The sequence below is a fragment of the Suillus subaureus genome (assembly GCF_016647635.1).
Source record: "Suillus subaureus strain MN1 chromosome Unknown BJ212scaffold_22, whole genome shotgun sequence".
Lineage (NCBI taxonomy): Eukaryota > Fungi > Basidiomycota > Agaricomycetes > Boletales > Suillaceae > Suillus > Suillus subaureus.
Window position 1 is genome coordinate 653,017 of NW_024538578.1, and position 16,304 is coordinate 669,320.

At 46.9% G+C, this 16,304-nt stretch overlaps 4 protein-coding genes across 4 annotated transcripts; 1 reads left to right on the plus strand and 3 right to left on the minus strand.

Annotated features, from left to right (window-relative positions):
* Positions 1 to 326: 326 nt before the first annotated feature.
* On the plus strand, positions 327 to 1,569 carry BJ212DRAFT_1300894 (uncharacterized protein; the record flags this gene model as incomplete). The annotated part of the gene is made up of 6 exons (XM_041333049.1): positions 327 to 432; positions 489 to 542; positions 590 to 675; positions 906 to 970; positions 1,064 to 1,095; positions 1,412 to 1,569. 6 exons carry the CDS (start codon positions 327 to 329, stop codon positions 1,567 to 1,569), a joined length of 501 nt encoding a protein of 166 aa, XP_041191676.1.
* An 865-nt stretch (positions 1,570 to 2,434) lies between these two features.
* BJ212DRAFT_389411 (uncharacterized protein) lies at positions 2,435 to 3,784 on the minus strand. The gene is made up of 4 exons (XM_041343081.1): positions 3,453 to 3,784; positions 2,778 to 3,391; positions 2,566 to 2,723; positions 2,435 to 2,508 (listed from the first exon to the last, which is right to left on the minus strand). Exons 2-3 carry the CDS (start codon positions 3,389 to 3,391, stop codon positions 2,711 to 2,713), a joined length of 627 nt encoding a protein of 208 aa, XP_041191677.1. The 5' UTR covers positions 3,453 to 3,784; the 3' UTR covers positions 2,435 to 2,508; positions 2,566 to 2,710.
* Positions 3,785 to 5,809: 2,025 nt separating this feature from the next.
* Positions 5,810 to 9,029, minus strand: BJ212DRAFT_1274811 (adaptin N terminal region-domain-containing protein; the record flags this gene model as incomplete). Its single annotated transcript, XM_041331178.1, has 10 exons — positions 5,810 to 6,346; positions 6,400 to 6,855; positions 6,913 to 7,153; positions 7,206 to 7,672; positions 7,721 to 7,866; positions 7,917 to 8,130; positions 8,176 to 8,315; positions 8,371 to 8,605; positions 8,662 to 8,823; positions 8,874 to 9,029. 10 exons carry the CDS (start codon positions 9,027 to 9,029, stop codon positions 5,810 to 5,812), a joined length of 2,754 nt encoding a protein of 917 aa, XP_041191678.1.
* Positions 9,030 to 10,694: 1,665 nt separating this feature from the next.
* Positions 10,695 to 13,392, minus strand: BJ212DRAFT_1365272 (rab-GTPase-TBC domain-containing protein). Its single transcript, XM_041336064.1, has 4 exons — positions 13,299 to 13,392; positions 12,009 to 13,246; positions 11,470 to 11,955; positions 10,695 to 11,417 (listed from the first exon to the last, which is right to left on the minus strand). The coding sequence occupies exons 2-4, from the start codon at positions 13,022 to 13,024 to the stop codon at positions 10,739 to 10,741; spliced, it is 2,181 nt and encodes a 726-aa protein (XP_041191679.1). The 5' UTR covers positions 13,025 to 13,246; positions 13,299 to 13,392; the 3' UTR covers positions 10,695 to 10,738.
* Between the last annotated feature and the right edge of the window lie 2,912 nt (positions 13,393 to 16,304).

Genomic DNA, 16,304 nt, shown 5'->3' on the forward strand with positions numbered 1-16,304 from the left:
TCGAATTGCACAGGATTGTCAAGAAAAAGCAAAATAGATGGATAGTGCAAGGTCTACAAAAATAATGCAAGAACGACTCTCCTATAGAGCTGATTCCAGGGGAAGAAAAAACCACTCAATCATATGTACTTTGGTCGTTTATATCATAGCACGTGAATGTCCAGAATGCATAGATGAGAATTGTAGCATAGTTAGCAAGCGCACGATGAGTCTATAGGTAATAAAACATCATGTGCTGCAGAACATGAGTAGTCGTGTAATAAGACCTGCAGCTTGTTTAGCAATGACATTTGGGATAAATAACACACCAGTGGAGATAGGTGGACATGGATAGGACATGGGAGGGTGGATTCCTAGGACCAGACTGGAGTAAGAGCAGATGGGTCAATATATATGGATTTAATGATCCACACTTTATCTCCTTTTCTGAAGGTGAGAAGAACTGTGCTATTGATCATTCGCGCCTAGTGCCAGTATGATTGTCACAGCATGTTGGATCTCTATTAGAGACAAAGACAAACCAGATGTGTTTGTGGATGGAGGTTCGTGATTGAATTTCTACTTGTTCATCCTTTCTATAATTCAACAGCTTTTAAACCATGGACCAATGAGGAGCAATGTCAACTTGGGGACCAGTATTGCAAGCTTACAACACCAACAACACGCAAGAATTTTGTAAGGGAGCACACCACTTGTTATACACAGTTGTCTTGTCTACCGTACTTTTCATGTTGGTTTGGTACTGAAAACAATGGTTGATAGCCACTATGTGGAGTTCCTCCAACTCAGGGGGCAACTGATTGGGCATGTGATGGTAGATCACTGTATGCAAATGGTGGGCGAGGACTGTGACCATGGTAAGGTGTCCCATTTGAGTTATTATTGAACTGATGCAGTGCATTCAGTCCAGAGTTTGGCTGTCCATGCACAAGAAATGGGTCATCATGAGGCAAGGCTCCATTGTCAATAGGTAGCGGTGACAACTGAGGTGGTCCCGCATTGTATGGCTGAGGGTATGGATTGTTTGCTGGTTGATGGCTTTCTTGACTTACTGGACCCACAGCACCACTGGGATGTCATTGGGTTCCCTGGTTGGTGAGGAACATGGCTGCTGGTTGGTGGGGGACAAATGCTTGCTCATCATTTTGCACAGATGAGCAGGATTTGGTGAGGAAAGCATTTTAGAAGCAGTCCTCATCATGTCTACCTAGAGTATAATCAGACCTGCTTTTGTTTAAATCCTGACAGAAAACAGATGTGAGGATCCTAGAATTCCGATTTGATTCTGCATCAGATTAGGCACCCAGGCAACAAACCAAGCCCTTCGAAACTCATAAATCACAATTCACGTTATGCCCTGGAATGAGTGTCTCTTGTGATCTAATTCTGATGTGACATATTTTCTTTGCAGGTTCAAGTTATTATCTGCATAAGCTTGCTAACTCCACTCTATCCCAGTCTGGCTATTTTGTCGCTTCTGCAGTGATTGAGCATTGGGATGTGGAAATAGTGGAATATCCAAATAGATCCAAATGTGGATGTTTTGGGCAGACCTACATATGGCTGTAGGAAGCTGAAGATTCAGAAGAAATATAGAGATCTAAGTGATGAGACATCAGGAAGCAAGGCATGAGTCACGGAGAATCTAAATGCTAGTGGACGCAACCCATTTGAAAAGGTGGCAGGAAAGTAATTCCTGACACCCACTTGAGGGTCTGAGAGGGTTAGAAAATGAATGCCATCATGATTTGTCTATGAATTGAGTAATTAAATATTTTACGGCGGAAATCAGTCGATGCTTCTGATAATAATTATTAAATGTGAAGGTCGTCTTTGGAACGGATTGGGAGATGATGTTACAAATCGTTTCACCTAACATGCTCGCTCGTTCCTTAGATCTTCCAGTACGTACATGCAAGGAGTGTGTGTATTACAACCAACGCATCACCAAATTACCTTGATGATGATAGCAATAGCAATAGCAATGACGATAATAACGATCATGATAGTACGAATGAATGAAGAGTAGCGTGTTATGCCATAAAGAATAGAATGTATGTAGGGGGGGGGGGATGAATGACAGCAGATAATAAAACAGAGAAAAAGTTGGCAGCAGAAGGAAAATATGGCTACATATCATCCATGTCCTGTATTTCATTAGCCTCCCAAAAATCAGCGTCGTCATTGTCTTCGGCAGGCTCCGTGACTGTGTCATTCTCTGGCGATTGAGAGAGGTAAAGTAAGGGATCAACAACAGCGGGCGTTCCACACGACTGTGTAACCCAGGTTGCTAGAGGTGTGGTCTGCACGTTCTCGGACATCGACGTGACGGGCATAGGGTATGGGTAAGAATACGTGAACGCCGTGGTAGGTACTGTCACAGGCGCGGCAGAAGTGGAACTTGTAGAGCTTTTGCAAGCGTCTGCGTATGATAGCTGAGCGCCCTCAGGTGTAAGCTTTCCACAACTGTTGTCCCAATGCCTCTTGCAGGCATCACGTCGGGCATAACTAATCACAACAATGTTAATTATGAGACACGCTTATTTCGAGAGTTGGGGTACGCACGTTTTGATACAACCAGGGCATTTGTATTTCTCTAGTTTGAAACCTAAATGCTTTTTTGTCTTGAGGTGTTTAAGATAGCCTTCAGGATGGAGTACTATTCCGTCCTTGGAACACATGAATGTCCCGTTGGATTGACCATGTTGATCTAACACAGGTTTCTGTTCCAAGGATTAAGGATGCGATCCCACAAGATGAAAAGAAAAATCACAAACAACGGGTCGTTCTTGATCCTGCTGGAGACTATTTTAGTTCGCTTGACGCCGCGTTCTTCGAGGTCTTCCGCGACGCGCTTTTTACCGACCGACAAACTTGGCGCTTGAGGGACAAATAAGGGAGCAAAGGGCGTTGGGCGCCCAGGCGCGTGATTCTGGTGGAAATATTCTTGGTGCGGTTCGGGTGGAGTGTAAGGGTTCGCGGCTCCTGGAAAAGAACTCGATGGGAAAGATTGATGGTACAGGGGGGGCGCGGATGGGTGTTGTGGGGGAGGAGCAGCCTGAGTTAGCGATGGGTATAGACCAACATAAGTGGCACCCGATACATCAGCTACTGCAGGGGGGTAATAACCATTTGGTCCTGCTTGGAATGCGTGATGCTCAATTCCAGCACCCAAATCAGGCGAAGGTGCGACGGGGGCGTATGAGGGGGCGTCACCATGCGGTGCATCAGGCTCCACATCATCAGGGTTGTAGAAGCCTGGATGAGGAATGTATGCGGGCTGGGGCCAGGAAAATTGACCCATATACATGCCAGTGTTTGGCATGTATTGTACCGCATTGGAAGAATCGGAATCATTCGACGAGGAGGGGTAGGATGTGGACTGGGTCATCTGGAGGTAAGAAGTAAATATAGTTAGGAATCGTAGGTGTTGAAGCTGGGTGTACACGTACCTGGTCTAGCAGATAATTGATTGAAATGTTGAGTGGATGTGTATGCGTTCGCAGTGGCAGTAAGTGCAGTAGGTGAGGGATAGAGGATGAAGGCCACCGAAGCAATATTTATGTGCTTGTCCAGAGTCGCTTTGAAGGTGTCCTCGAGTTGTGTTTCCACTGCAGGGACCTTCCTTTCAGAGAACATTTCCTGTGGACCACCATTATTCACTAAATGGGACAGTGGTCTTTTGGCACGATGGTGTTCAGCTTTGCATCCACGCTTGAGATGTTCATTCTTGTGGCAAGTCCGCGATGAAAAAACGAGAAGCGTGTTGTAGACGCGCTGTGGATGTTTGTACCTTCCTGAGGCTAACAATCTGCTCGGAGTATGTTTTTGGCTACGCGAGAGGTTGAATAATCGTGGATCCGTTGGAGGTCCATTCGCATGAGCGATGAGATCCATCAGATCGTGATTTATATCGGTGCTTTTGGATATACAGCCTACGCAGTGAACTGGTCAGCAACGACAACGAACAAACATACGCGAGGTGCAAAGGACGATGCAAAACTTGATGCATACTTCTTGTATCACCTTGTAAAACGTATTATTTTAGAGACGGCTCACCAGCATCCGACTCGAGAAGACTCAAGCAACAAACGTCATAGATAAGAATATTCTCAGTGCACTTTCTTGTGAGTGCTCACACTTACATTTCGTTTCCTGATTAACACATCGCGATATCCTGCCACCTTACTGAGACCCTACAACTGTTCGCATTTTAGTGTCTGTATGAAGAGCAACAAGACAATACCATTTGCAATATCTTTCTGGCCCAGAAGGACCAGTGATATAGTGAACGGTAAGGGAGCGAAAAATACCTTACCGATATCATCAACTCCAGGGAGTAGCGAAGAACTCCTTCATCGTTTAACAGTCGTATCGGGCATTGTTTTGCACCACTGCAGCTCGTAAACATAGCACGGAAGCGACATCCATATGTTCTGGCACAGCCCGAGTCCAGAAGTCTGGGTCGGATGGAGCGACAGCATGCGCAGGAAATAAAATCCGCGTGATTAATGGGCAGAAAGTGGTACCTGAGAACACGGAGGTATTTCGATATCTGCAACGTACACCGAGCGCATTGGTATAGACTTTTGAAGTGCGGCCAATCGTCAACCAGGTAATATTTCATTATTCGCAGTTCAAAGGCTTTCAATACTGGTGCTTTAACCATGGGTGAAGCTCGGTTATCATTTGGTTGTCATATGACCTCCCTATTATCCTGTCAGTGCACCTTACAGCTTGCGGTGCGCGGTACGTATCAAAAATCCCCTGCGTTATCTTTGATGAGTTGTCTCTTGACAATACTCCCATGAACTTGGCAATGGTTTTGGATAGTATGATGGAGGTTTGGATACGCATTTTAATGAATTTTAGACGGCTGTCAACGCTGGTGCAGCAGAATTTGGTGGAAGAGGAAGGTTGGAGGAAGGAAAGTTTGTTGATCTCGGATCATTAGCATCCGAATTTCGATATACTCTTGTTCGAACTGAGTTCGGTGCTTGTTCGAACGTTCAACGTTCACCTCACATCTGCAGTGCATATATACTCGGGCTTTAAATGCGCATTACTTGGCCTATACAGAACTGTTCAAGAATGTGACCAACGTGAAGCTGGTTGAATCTAGCGAGCTTTCAAATGAGGTTAAACCAGCTCTTCATCAGGATCGTCACCTTCACTTTTCAACTCATGGATTGCGATTATGCTGTAGACTCTCCTCGAAGACGAGTCTCACGCTCTGAACTTTATCCCAGCTGGCAATCTGTCTCGTGGGTGGTCAAGTCGAAAATTTGCCGCGTTCTTCCCAGTGTTCTCAATATTATCTCTACAACTGGGGCCAGTCCTACTTCCCACCGTTCATTCTCTCCTATTATCGGTGCCTGTGTTCCTTGATCTCCATTCCAGTCGTCATCATATCTGGTATGTTTGTGGCCTCTGGTACAATCAAATGCCCGAGGAGGTCCCTCACGGACCCCGCAGGAAATAACACAGCTTCCATACTGCTGCATCGTTGGCCTCCGCTGAAGGGACTTTATCGCACTGACTGTATCGTGAGTGTTGTTGTAGTTCAGCTACTAGTGTTATATTATTTTTGTTGAGCCACGCACACGTGAGATCGGCTATCTCGTTCGTATGATAGTATCAGGTATGTAGATACAATCAATACAGCATGCAAGCAGATATCAATTGAATCACAAACTTATTTCAAGTGAGCGAAGTGGGTTTGAGAGAACGGATGCTGCTGTAGTGATTTCCCTAGGTATCCACACAAAACGCGCTGGGGATGAGCGCCCAGGGCCAGTACAATATTACATCAATGTATAACTACTGTACCTTCATCCCCTGCCTTCATCTCTGGTTTCACTGTTCGTTTCTTCTTTGCTGTACTTGTTCCTTTCTTCTTTGCACGTGTGACTTTGATGGACTCTGGAGTGCTCGTGCGTAGTTCGTCATCAGGAACTTCGTATGATTGGAAAGAAGGAAGGGGAGGTGGAGGCGTCACGGTGACGTCAAAAGGATTTGGCGTTTGGCGTCGTGAGGATGGCACGGGAGTTGACGGTTGCGGTGTGATGACAACGCCCGCAGGCATCTCGCCCCCTCTTTCCACGACAAACGACGGAGGAGTAGATCGTATGGACGCGCTGCTTCTCAGCCCGGGAAGGCGGGGTTCTTCTGCGAGGGCATCAGCCATGTTCATGTGCGTGGAGAGAAATATACCTGGCAGTGGTAAGGGACCGTCTAGTCGGACAACAGGGATTGAATCGACATCCTCTGCAGGTGGCTTCTGAGATTGGTCGTCCATGATATAGTATGGATCATCCCGCATTCGTTCCAGCCGCTCGGCCTTAAGCTGCAGAATGTTAGTTAAGTCGATGCGATGCGGAGAGTGTGGTTAATGCATACCCTTTCTCGTTCAGCTTTTTCTTCAGCTGTCTCTTCTTCTTGCGGTGCAAGCTCCTCCCGGTAATGGTCCTCCTTCTGCTTCTTCTTCCCACTCTTAACCTTCATCCTGTTCGCAGACTCCTTCCCTTTCCCTTTCTTGTTCCTCCTGATCTTCCGCTCAGTCACGTCGCCATCGTCACCCTCTTCTGCAACGCGATCTTGCATTGACGGGACAATCCACATATCCAGGTCAAGCCCGTCAGGAACGGGCACACTCGCTTGCGCGATGGATGCAACAGGATTAAGTTCATGCGATGAGAAGAGTGGTTGAATAAGGTAGAGACTCTTTGGAAAACTCGGTTCTAATACGGGGTCGAAGGCGGCTGCACTCAGGTCCGAGAACCCATTTTCCTGCTTTGGTTTGTACATCGCTACGTCGCGCTTGATGAAGATAAGCAGCTGAAGAATGTTTGCAGCCTACAATAATGAATTGATTAATTTGCGAATCCCTAATCGCTGACCCTCGTCACTCACACGTTCTTGGACCTCGATCTGGGTGCTAGATGCAAATTGTTCCATCTGTTCAATCATGATATCAACGGCTTTCTTGAGGTCTTCTAGGAAGCTCTCCGTCCACTGCTTTGCCGCTTCAGAAGCCCAGTATCCAAACAGCTTTGTGGCTGATTGTATGCACACGGCGGTTATGTCAGGCCTCAGAGACGCAATCTCTGGTTGAAGTAAGTAGGGGATGAGTTCGTCCGGCGCAGAAAGCTCGCTGTGGTACGATCGTTCAGTATATCGGAAGGGAATGAATTATTAAATCGTACCCGCAGTACTCTCCGCATATCCAAGCCGCCGCCCACAGCACCTCGGAACAACTACCCTGCTCACCTGCGTGCAGCAAGAACGTATCATCAGACAGTACCTTCACCATCAACTTAACTGCATAGCTCCTAGCCGCTCTCACGCGTCCGACAACGTCTGCTAGTTGGTCGCGAATTTGCGTGCCGATGTCGACATTCGATACGTATGCGAGGTCAACGAGGACTGAGAGGTACCATTCAAAATCGATGACATTGTCATAGGTGTTTTGAGAACACATTGTCATGATCCTTTGTGACAGGACAAGGCGGTAGGCGGTGGATTGAGATGGTGCACCTGGGGACTTTGCAGGAGCAGACGGGATGATGTGTTGGGATAGGGATTGTACTGCAGACGGAATGGCGGAGGACTCGGGCTTGACAAGATGCGACAACACCTGTTGCACAATTGATTGTAGATTGTCTCGATTGACCTGCAGAATTTGTATTATACAGGAAGAAGAAGTCTCACGATGACTTACGAGTGCTGAGAGCAGATCTAGTGCACGCATACGGATGCTGATATCTTCATCATCGACACTCGAAAGGATTGTATCTTGGTGCTCTGCGACCAAATGTGGGTGTGTCGGTACAATCTTCACCATTGCAAGCAAGGCAATGTACTTCACTGTAGCTCAGTTAGTCGTACCCACTCGAAGGACAAAGTAAATCACAGACAATTCTGATCCGGATCCTCGATGAATGCTGCGAGTTTTGACACACACATCCGCGCAAGTGAGTCGCCAGTAGTTCCCTGTAGCATATTACCGATGATACATGTGTGTACACACTCGTATAGAAGGGATATCGCGGACGTCGTGGATATGAGGTCAGTGATCGGTGGTTGTAGTTTCTTCACTAGCCGCGGTTCATGAGGCGAGAGAGAACCGAACTAATAAGAGTAAGCGGGCTCGTAAACAGCAAGCGAGGTCCGTACCAACTTGACGATTTTGATGAGCATCCAGTTGTTGGACGATGTGGTTAGGAGATGGAAAAGCTGCGGGGCGAGCGGAAGGTAGTCTTGGGGGTCTCTCCGGGCAAGCTCACATAAGACATTTACAGTCGCGCAGACTACGCCTGGGTATGTGCCTTGGTTAAACAGAGAGCTTAATATGGTCTAGCTTGGGCTGACCTGGATCCGGATCTTCTAGCTTTTCCTGCAATCGGCCAATACCATGACGGAGAGCATCAGGGTACTTCTGAAACACCCTGTACATAGCAGCAACTGCTCTCTTGCGTATGTGGGGTCGGGAGTGGTTGAGCATGCCGACCAACTCAGGATTGAGGTCGCGTGCAAGGTCTGCAGTCATAATAGAAGAAACACCGTTTAGAGTAACTGCGACATCTGCAGGCGTTGAACTTAGATCCTAGATGTAATTCAATGGTGTGTTCACAGTAAAGGGCAGGACCCTTTGCCTCTCACCTTCTTGAGCAAATTGGTAGTCAACATCAACACGTCCGTGTCCTCATTGAACGACTGGACGGCACCAAGATATCCCACACTCTTGATATGAATCTTGGGGGACGACATGACCTCTACGATGTGAAAGGAGGCCCAGCTCATGTCATATCCTAGCATGTCCAGCTACAAAAGGATGTTAGGCTCGAAGCTGGTCGAGAGTAAGAGCAACGCACATATGTAAGTTTCATAACAGCGCCAGCCTTGAGCTCCATATCCTTGCTCTTGATTTCACGCCTGATCTCGTCCATGGCATGTCCAATGAATTTGCTTTCATCGTTCTTGTTAGCCCGCAAGCCACGAATGAGATCCTGGAGCGTCCGCTCCCACATGGCAAGAATCAACGGTTATGGGTCCCGGAAAGTGTGAGGCAGATGTATTGAATGACGTTGGCCTTGAGCTTGACAGGTGCGTAGACGAACTAGACCGATGACAGATCACATGATAATCGTCAGCACGTCCACTGACTCCTGAATAATAGATACAAAGATCTCACAGAAGAGTTCACCTGTCTCGCAATTCTTCTTCCTTGAAATTGTCAGGTGCTATTCACGATGTCGCTGCTCCAGGGATGTTACAGCAGTCTATAATAAATTACATAATAACTCATTGGGGACTTATTTTGGTCTCGTGACCAGTTAAGTAGAACGCGTTGTTTACGGCAATTTATGACATCTTCTTTATATCGTACCGTCAACGTCTCATAGGTATGTACCCACTGACATGCACGCTGGTGTGTCCTGAGAACACCATATAACCCACGTTTTAGGCTATTGTAAGAGACGTCACACGTCTAAAGAGACAAGGACTTCGTAAGTCCCCAGTCGAGTATGAACAGACTAGTATAGTATGTACCTAAAGAGACAAGGACTTCGTAAGTCCTGTACTACGTCAGTAAGGAATGTGAGTATCATATAGTGAGACTTACCCCAGTCGAGTATGAACAGACTGGGGAAGAAGGGGAAAACGAGACGAGCGAATGTACCTGGAGCGGAGTTACCGTATTTAGTAAGTACGTTGAAGGTAGTGAACGCGACACCAAACAAAAAGAAATATCTATACTACTATGTTGACGGATTGATTTCCAACATATTGTACCAATCTTAATCATTCCCTTTCAGCCTTCATCATCATGCCAATTGGCTGCAATATTGCATTTTCACTGATTCCGTCCAGAACAAGACTGGCCAGAGTAATTTAAGGCATTGTTATATTCCCTGAGAACTTCGATGGGTTCAAGTACGCAGTCACCATCCGTCCGCTGCTTCCCACTGTCTTCTGGTATCTGGGAAACATGACAAAACTACCAACAAAGTCAAGATGGCTCTGATTCGTGGCTCCACTAGCCGACCATGGATCTGTCGTCGCCTTCGAGCTCTCCAAAGATCTACGAGGCGAAAGCCATGCCCGAGTTAACATGAGGTTCAAGAACCGAGCGCGGTACAGCGAGCACTGCCAGCTTAAGATGTGTAGCAACGGTATCATCACTTTCAGCTCATTCATCAAGAAACTGGCTGTCAGTACTGCATTTTTACCATCACCTTTGAACTGCTTTGGGCCAACGGGGATGTTAAACCCAGTGGACTACGGTCAATTCCACGAACGATTAGCGCTTATCTCATTTGGATTTCGTTCGGGCATCAGATGGACTTTTCGATCGGATGGAGAACACTTACACTAGTGCATTGCAAGCATCAAATGATTTGCAGAGGCTGTGAGCATGGTGAGTAGCCTCGTACGGCATCTAGGTGCCGATCCAGTGGCATTGTTGGTGGGCGAGTAAGGTTAGTGGATAACTCTAGTAGGAGCGTTCATATGGTACTACAGCCGCATTAGGATTCATAAAGATTGCATTTGACTGGTTCCATTAATGATGCGAACAGTGGCAGTGAGAGTGAGTACAGCGACGGTGATGCAGTCGCAATATATACCAAGAGTTCCAATAACGATGCAAGTCTGATATCAAGACGAAGAGGATTAAGGACGAAAGCAGTAGCAAGGAGGGGGATGGGAAAATAAACCAAGAGGAGAGGAGGTAATGTTATAGAAGGGCTTCGCCATCCTTACCTGAAGCGACGAGCTCGTTCCAATTTTGACGCCATCGCGCCATCTGCGATCGCAGCTTTTTGTCGCCGAGCATGCGTTCTATCCAGGATAGGAGTGAGTCGTCGTCTTCGGGTACGAAGAAAGAGGATAGAAGGGAGAGTATGGTTTCGAAATTGGCGGAACTGGATGTGATGTGATCTATTGATTGAATTAAAGTAAGGATCACTGGATAAATAGAGAGCAACATACCTCGATAGACCCATACGATGGAGATTGCTACCGCAATGAAAAGGTCTTCCCCCTCTAAGAGATACGCGTCCCATAACCGGAGCTGTGTCTGAAAAGGGACGGAATTGGCAAAAAGCGTGATGTACCACTTCGTCGCGTATGAAGTCGTAGAAATCATGTGTTTCTTGAATGCAGCATACACGTCTGGCATCTTCGATTCCATGATTCGTTCTTGGACGTAAATGGCCTGCAACAATCCTGGAAAACCGGGGGAAAAGATGGTGTGCATGTTGTAGGTATCATGTAAGCGGGAAAGGGCGGCATAAACTTTTTCAGGTTCGAAGTAGCATAGGAGAGTCGCGGCTATGGGACCCATGCCCTGCACGTAGCCACATTGATGGCATTGTAACGAGAAGGAGTGTAGGACGTGGAACAGGGAACGTTGACTGAAGTAAGGGGATCAACCATGGCAAGGTCAAAGTAAGCACTAAAACGTACCCAAGTCCGTACCGCGTGTGAAACATGATATGACCGCTGATAGTTCTTGGTACATCCAAGTCAATCTGAATGTCGTAGCTTGAGGGCTTCTCCAAGCCCTGCAAATAATGATTTCCAAGCTCCTCAACCGCCTTACGTCCGGATTTCGAAAACCGATTCATGAGCACCTCCCAAGCTGCCCTTCTCCATCTGTCAGGGATCCCCTTGTATACCCTCTGGCGAAGCTTGTGCGCTTTTGATGCTTTGATAACCCACGATTCTACATTTCCGCCGTCGTCTCGACTAAGAACTTCCAGCATCCTGTCCCACTTGGCAACCCGCATTTGTTCCTTGAGCGGAGATGAAGCTGCGGGTAATGAGCTGACGGACACAGCATGGCTCGGTGCTGATTTCGAACCAGCTCTGACTGAAGCTAATCGTTTAAGCAGAGGACCAGATGGGAGTAGAACCAGTCGATCGTGAGATGGTACGGTGAAAAATCCATAGCTAGTTGCAAAATATGAGATTTAAGAGGATGTACTCCTCTGATCCAATCTCACCGATCTAAGTTGGACAGCACGTTGAGTTCTTCAGCTTCAAGGTCTCGTGATTTCTCTGAGGGACCAGCCAGGGCAGCCTCCGCGCGTAGTTCGCTTCCTCTACTGGCACGAATTCGTGCGCGTGTGCGTTCCACGCCCTCCTCGTAGCCATCGCCTCTGACACCAATCACGTCGAGGTGTGCATACGTACTCCGCACGTGGAACGCGTCCAGGTCTTCACCTTCTGAGGGCACCAGCGACGTTTTGCTAGAAGGACTGCTTAGTTTCGATGGCTGTTTAGTGGTGGGAGAAGAAGATGGCGTTTGAGAGGATGGTGGGATTAAAGAAGACGTTGGCTGTGGGGGGGTGAGAACCAAAGTAGGTTCAGGGACATGGCGTTCTCTACTTCTCGACCGTAATGGTGGGCGATTATGGGGAGGCGTAAGATGTGATACAGGAGGTGAAACGGCGTCTAGATCAATTGAGGAACTACATGAAGTGAGAGCACTTTGGGAACGAGTTGGGATGGGAGGAACGCGCTTGGAACGTGTAGGAAGTTCCAGAGTGTCTCTTCCATGAGAATTGGCACGATTCAAAAGTGGGGGTGGATAGGATAAGTTGGCAGAGCCATTCGAGGTCGCCGATAGCCGTGTCCGATCATGAGGATTCGACAATGTGCCAAAGGGCTTCATGTCTGAAGACAGGTCGATAAAACTGGTGTCTGTATTGGAAACATAGGAAGTTCTCTGATTAAAAAAGTTACTGTAACGGAAGCTGTCCCCCAAGGACAAGTCAAGTTCTTTGGAAGGATCCTCGAAGGTTGAAGAGGCAGTCCAGCTGGTTTGCTCTTCGTCGTCGCCGTACATGGAGTATATGGTAAATATGGCAGATTCTGTTGAACTGCGTTCCCTGTTTGTCGATGATGAAGAACAAAGCTCTGGAACGGAGGAGGCTGTCGACGATGGTGATGACCTCGGATAACGACTTGGTGATTGTTTTGGTAGCGCAAGAGTGGTCGACGACGACGGAGTCTCCATAAAATAGAGAAGTTAGGCGAAAAAAAGAACTTGAAGAGGAAAAGGGAATCGAATTGAAGGAACGTCGGAGGAAGAAGCTTGGGAAAAGTGTTAATACGCCCTTTGAGAACTTTGGATGAGAGATTTCAATGAACGCCGATTCAGGCAAGTCACTAGTAACGGTCAGTCTGCAACAGCCACACCGCAGCACTGGCTGCCAGCTGGCATGGCAATTCACTCATTCTCGTAAGTAGTCCATGTCGCTTGCACATAGCAATTCCAGACCATTTCATACAAGATCTTGGCCAACAGGACAAGCCCGGTTTCATGATATGATCAACGTCACACTAACTTTAGGATGCCGCGGCATACTAAACTTGTATCCACAGGGTGAGAAGTACCCTAGTGTTCGTGGGCAATATCATCCTACAGCCATTCAGGCGGTCTCAAATTGACAGACCTTCCCACCCATAACTTACCCTCGAGCGCGTGGCTGATAGGGTTGTAATACGGGGTATAATATGATCCTCTCCAAATATCAATTCGGACCGGCACTCATCTTAAATCTCCCGAAGTGTCCCATGGCATGTGACGCACAACATCGTCACTGAACCCTTTCAAGTTGCTGCCGAAGTAGCCACTTAGTGCCAGCCGCTACCAACACTATATGTAGCGATGAGATCAGTCCATAGACCGCCAATCCCAGCAGCAATGAACGGCCATATTCCGCACTGACAGTCTATCTTTTCCAAAAGCAATCAGGAGCAAGGGTGGAGTTCCAGCGCCGTTGACAAAGGACTAGCTAGCCACCGATTATTGAGATCGTTAAAGACGACGTGGAAATTGGCAATGTAGGGCAAGCAGAAGCGACACTCCGGACGATACCTTACTGCTGGTAAGACAAGAAGTAGGACAACAAACTATCAAACTGATTATCTGGGTCCCTTAGAGCAATAGTTGTTCGGTTCGAAAGGAGGCCAAACTTCCCGATCCGAATTCCGAGGCTCTCTATAGACTCCATAGAATAAGTACGATGGGCTCAGTTCACAGACCACCGCATCTTTGTCTGATATAACCTGCGCTGGCAGCTTGTATTTTGTCCAGCGATCAGAAGCAAGAGCAAAAACCCTCGAAAATATTCAGCAGCGGAACGTTCTGGTCAGTTGCAAGTTTGTCACAATCTCATATGAGCTCACGCTTAACATCCAGGACAGAGAACATGGTAAATATCTCCAGCGCCTCTATATAAAGGATGACTGTCTTCCTTCTATTGGTCTACCAAGTGGAGACTAAGCGCCTCCAGATCAGTCATCCACCTCATTACCAAGGCTGCCATTGACGCCGTGGAAGGCAGCAATATATGGCAGACCAAACGCTACCCTCTGTTTCTCGGTCCCCTCAAGCAATAGCCATATCGCTTGATTTGAGAAGAGATCTGTCCAATTCAAATTTCAGGGCTCCAGTTCCCGGTGGAAATAGCAATGCCGCACTGCGTTAGTTGGGTTTTCAATCAGCCCTGTCCCGGAATCGGAAAGCCGGATGGTGTCTTATCACCTCGGTCAAGCTCATGCTATGTCGCCGAGGATGCAGGGAGGATGCTATGAGAATAGGTAACTAGCTGGACCAATGCATACTGTTTCTAACCTGATCGCAGTTAGCTTCGCAATTACATTAATCGCCACCACCTGAAACGGCGAATTTTGTTTCTTCGCGCTGAGCACGGATCCAATTGAGGCACTCTAGGTTGGCTCATGGCTGTACCTTCATGACGCCGAAGTCAGTGCACTGGTCAGGGTAGCCGTCATATACTGAGGAGAATTTGTGTTTGACCTAGCGGTGTCTGTCACAATGTGATACTCGAAAAAAACACCCTGACCGTCCGGTTCAGTAACCTCCGTAGCATTGACCAACTCCTTTTACTTCGAGGGCTCTGGCGCGCACAACTTCATCGGATATAACGGGGATGGCGATTGTGGCCCGTAGATCTTCAAACTAAAAGCAGGGCGTCTATTGGGCGTCTGATACTTGTTACGTAGGATGCCCTGAAGATCGTGGGCAGGATTAGCACTGCATGTTATGTGGGTGCTACCACTAAAATGCTTTAGGACTCGACAACGCTGATCAGTAGTCGTTCCCACCTATGACGTTTGAGGGCACGTGGTAAGTATGTTCCTTATTTGTTTCCAACTCTGCACTTATTTCGCTAGTGGTCTCCAACCAGACGTGGTACGAACCGGAACTTGTGTGCGAACATTTTTAGGATCCATCAGGTCCGGGGTAAGATACAATGGGTGTGGCAGAAATATCACGTGATTTTTTTCTGGACACATTAGAGTAGGGAACCCCTAGGCGAGGGGTGGTGTAGCAGTCAGGTATGGACTACACAGATACTTTCTCCCTAGTTGTTTGTCTAGAGACAATATGATCTGTTATGTCATCAGCTGCTATCCTTGATTGGGAGACAGAGCAAGTGGATGTAAAGGGGGCACACCTTAATGCTATACTGAAAGAGGAAGTATACATGTAAAGGCCTGCTGTAGTAATGGTGGGAAACACTGAACAAATTGGATGAAGGATAACAGGATAAAACCATGGATTTCAGAGTGTGATATAAATGAGCAGATGATAGTTTTGATAGGGAGATATATGAGCAAGAGATGAGAGATGATTGATATTATTCTCAATAGGAGATGAGCAATGAGTGTTAATTCTATTCGGCATATTCCATAGTATACTCATTCTATTCTAAAGTCAGATAGTCTGAATCTCTGCTACTCACCATGCACAGATCATGTCGCAGGTATGTGTACTGATTGTCCAGTCATACCTGCTATAACAACACTCCCCCTCAATTGGGAGACATGCCTAGACTCTTTATGAGTTTTTCATGGTCCAGTTTAGGTAGTGGTTTGGTCAATATATTGGCTATCATTTCTTTTGTAGGGCAGTAAACATTGTGAATCTTTTGCTCATGAATCTTTTGCCTTACATAGTGACTCTTTACATCAAAATGTTTTGACCTTGTGTGGTATTGTGGGTCTTGTGCTATCACTAATGCCACCATATTGTCTCTGTATAAGGTAGTTGGAGTATTTTGAGCAAGACTCAATTCCTGAAATAAATTTTGAAGCCAGATAGCTTCACATGCTGCATGTGCCATTGCCATATACTCTGCTTTGGTTGAAGACAGTGAAACAGCATTCTGTTTCTTCGAACTCCAGGTAATTGCTCCATTACCTAACTTAAAGACATAACCTGAGACTGATATTCTGTCTCTTGGATCATTGGCATAGTCAGCATC

What these genes read in the sequence shown, in the direction of transcription:
- BJ212DRAFT_389411 (XM_041343081.1), bottom strand. Translation starts at nt 3,391, where the DNA reads ATGACCCAGTCCACATCCTACCCCTCCTCGTCGAATGATTCCGATTCT.
- BJ212DRAFT_1365272 (XM_041336064.1), bottom strand. Translation starts at nt 13,024, where the DNA reads ATGGAGACTCCGTCGTCGTCGACCACTCTTGCGCTACCAAAACAATCA. An exon ending in GTGCTGTCCAACTTAGATCG is followed by an intron (nt 11,956 to 12,008) that starts GTGAGATTGGAT and finishes TTTTGCAACTAG; the next exon opens with CTATGGATTTTTCACCGTAC. An exon ending in CACACGCGGTACGGACTTGG is followed by an intron (nt 11,418 to 11,469) that starts GTACGTTTTAGT and finishes CCCTTACTTCAG; the next exon opens with TCAACGTTCCCTGTTCCACG.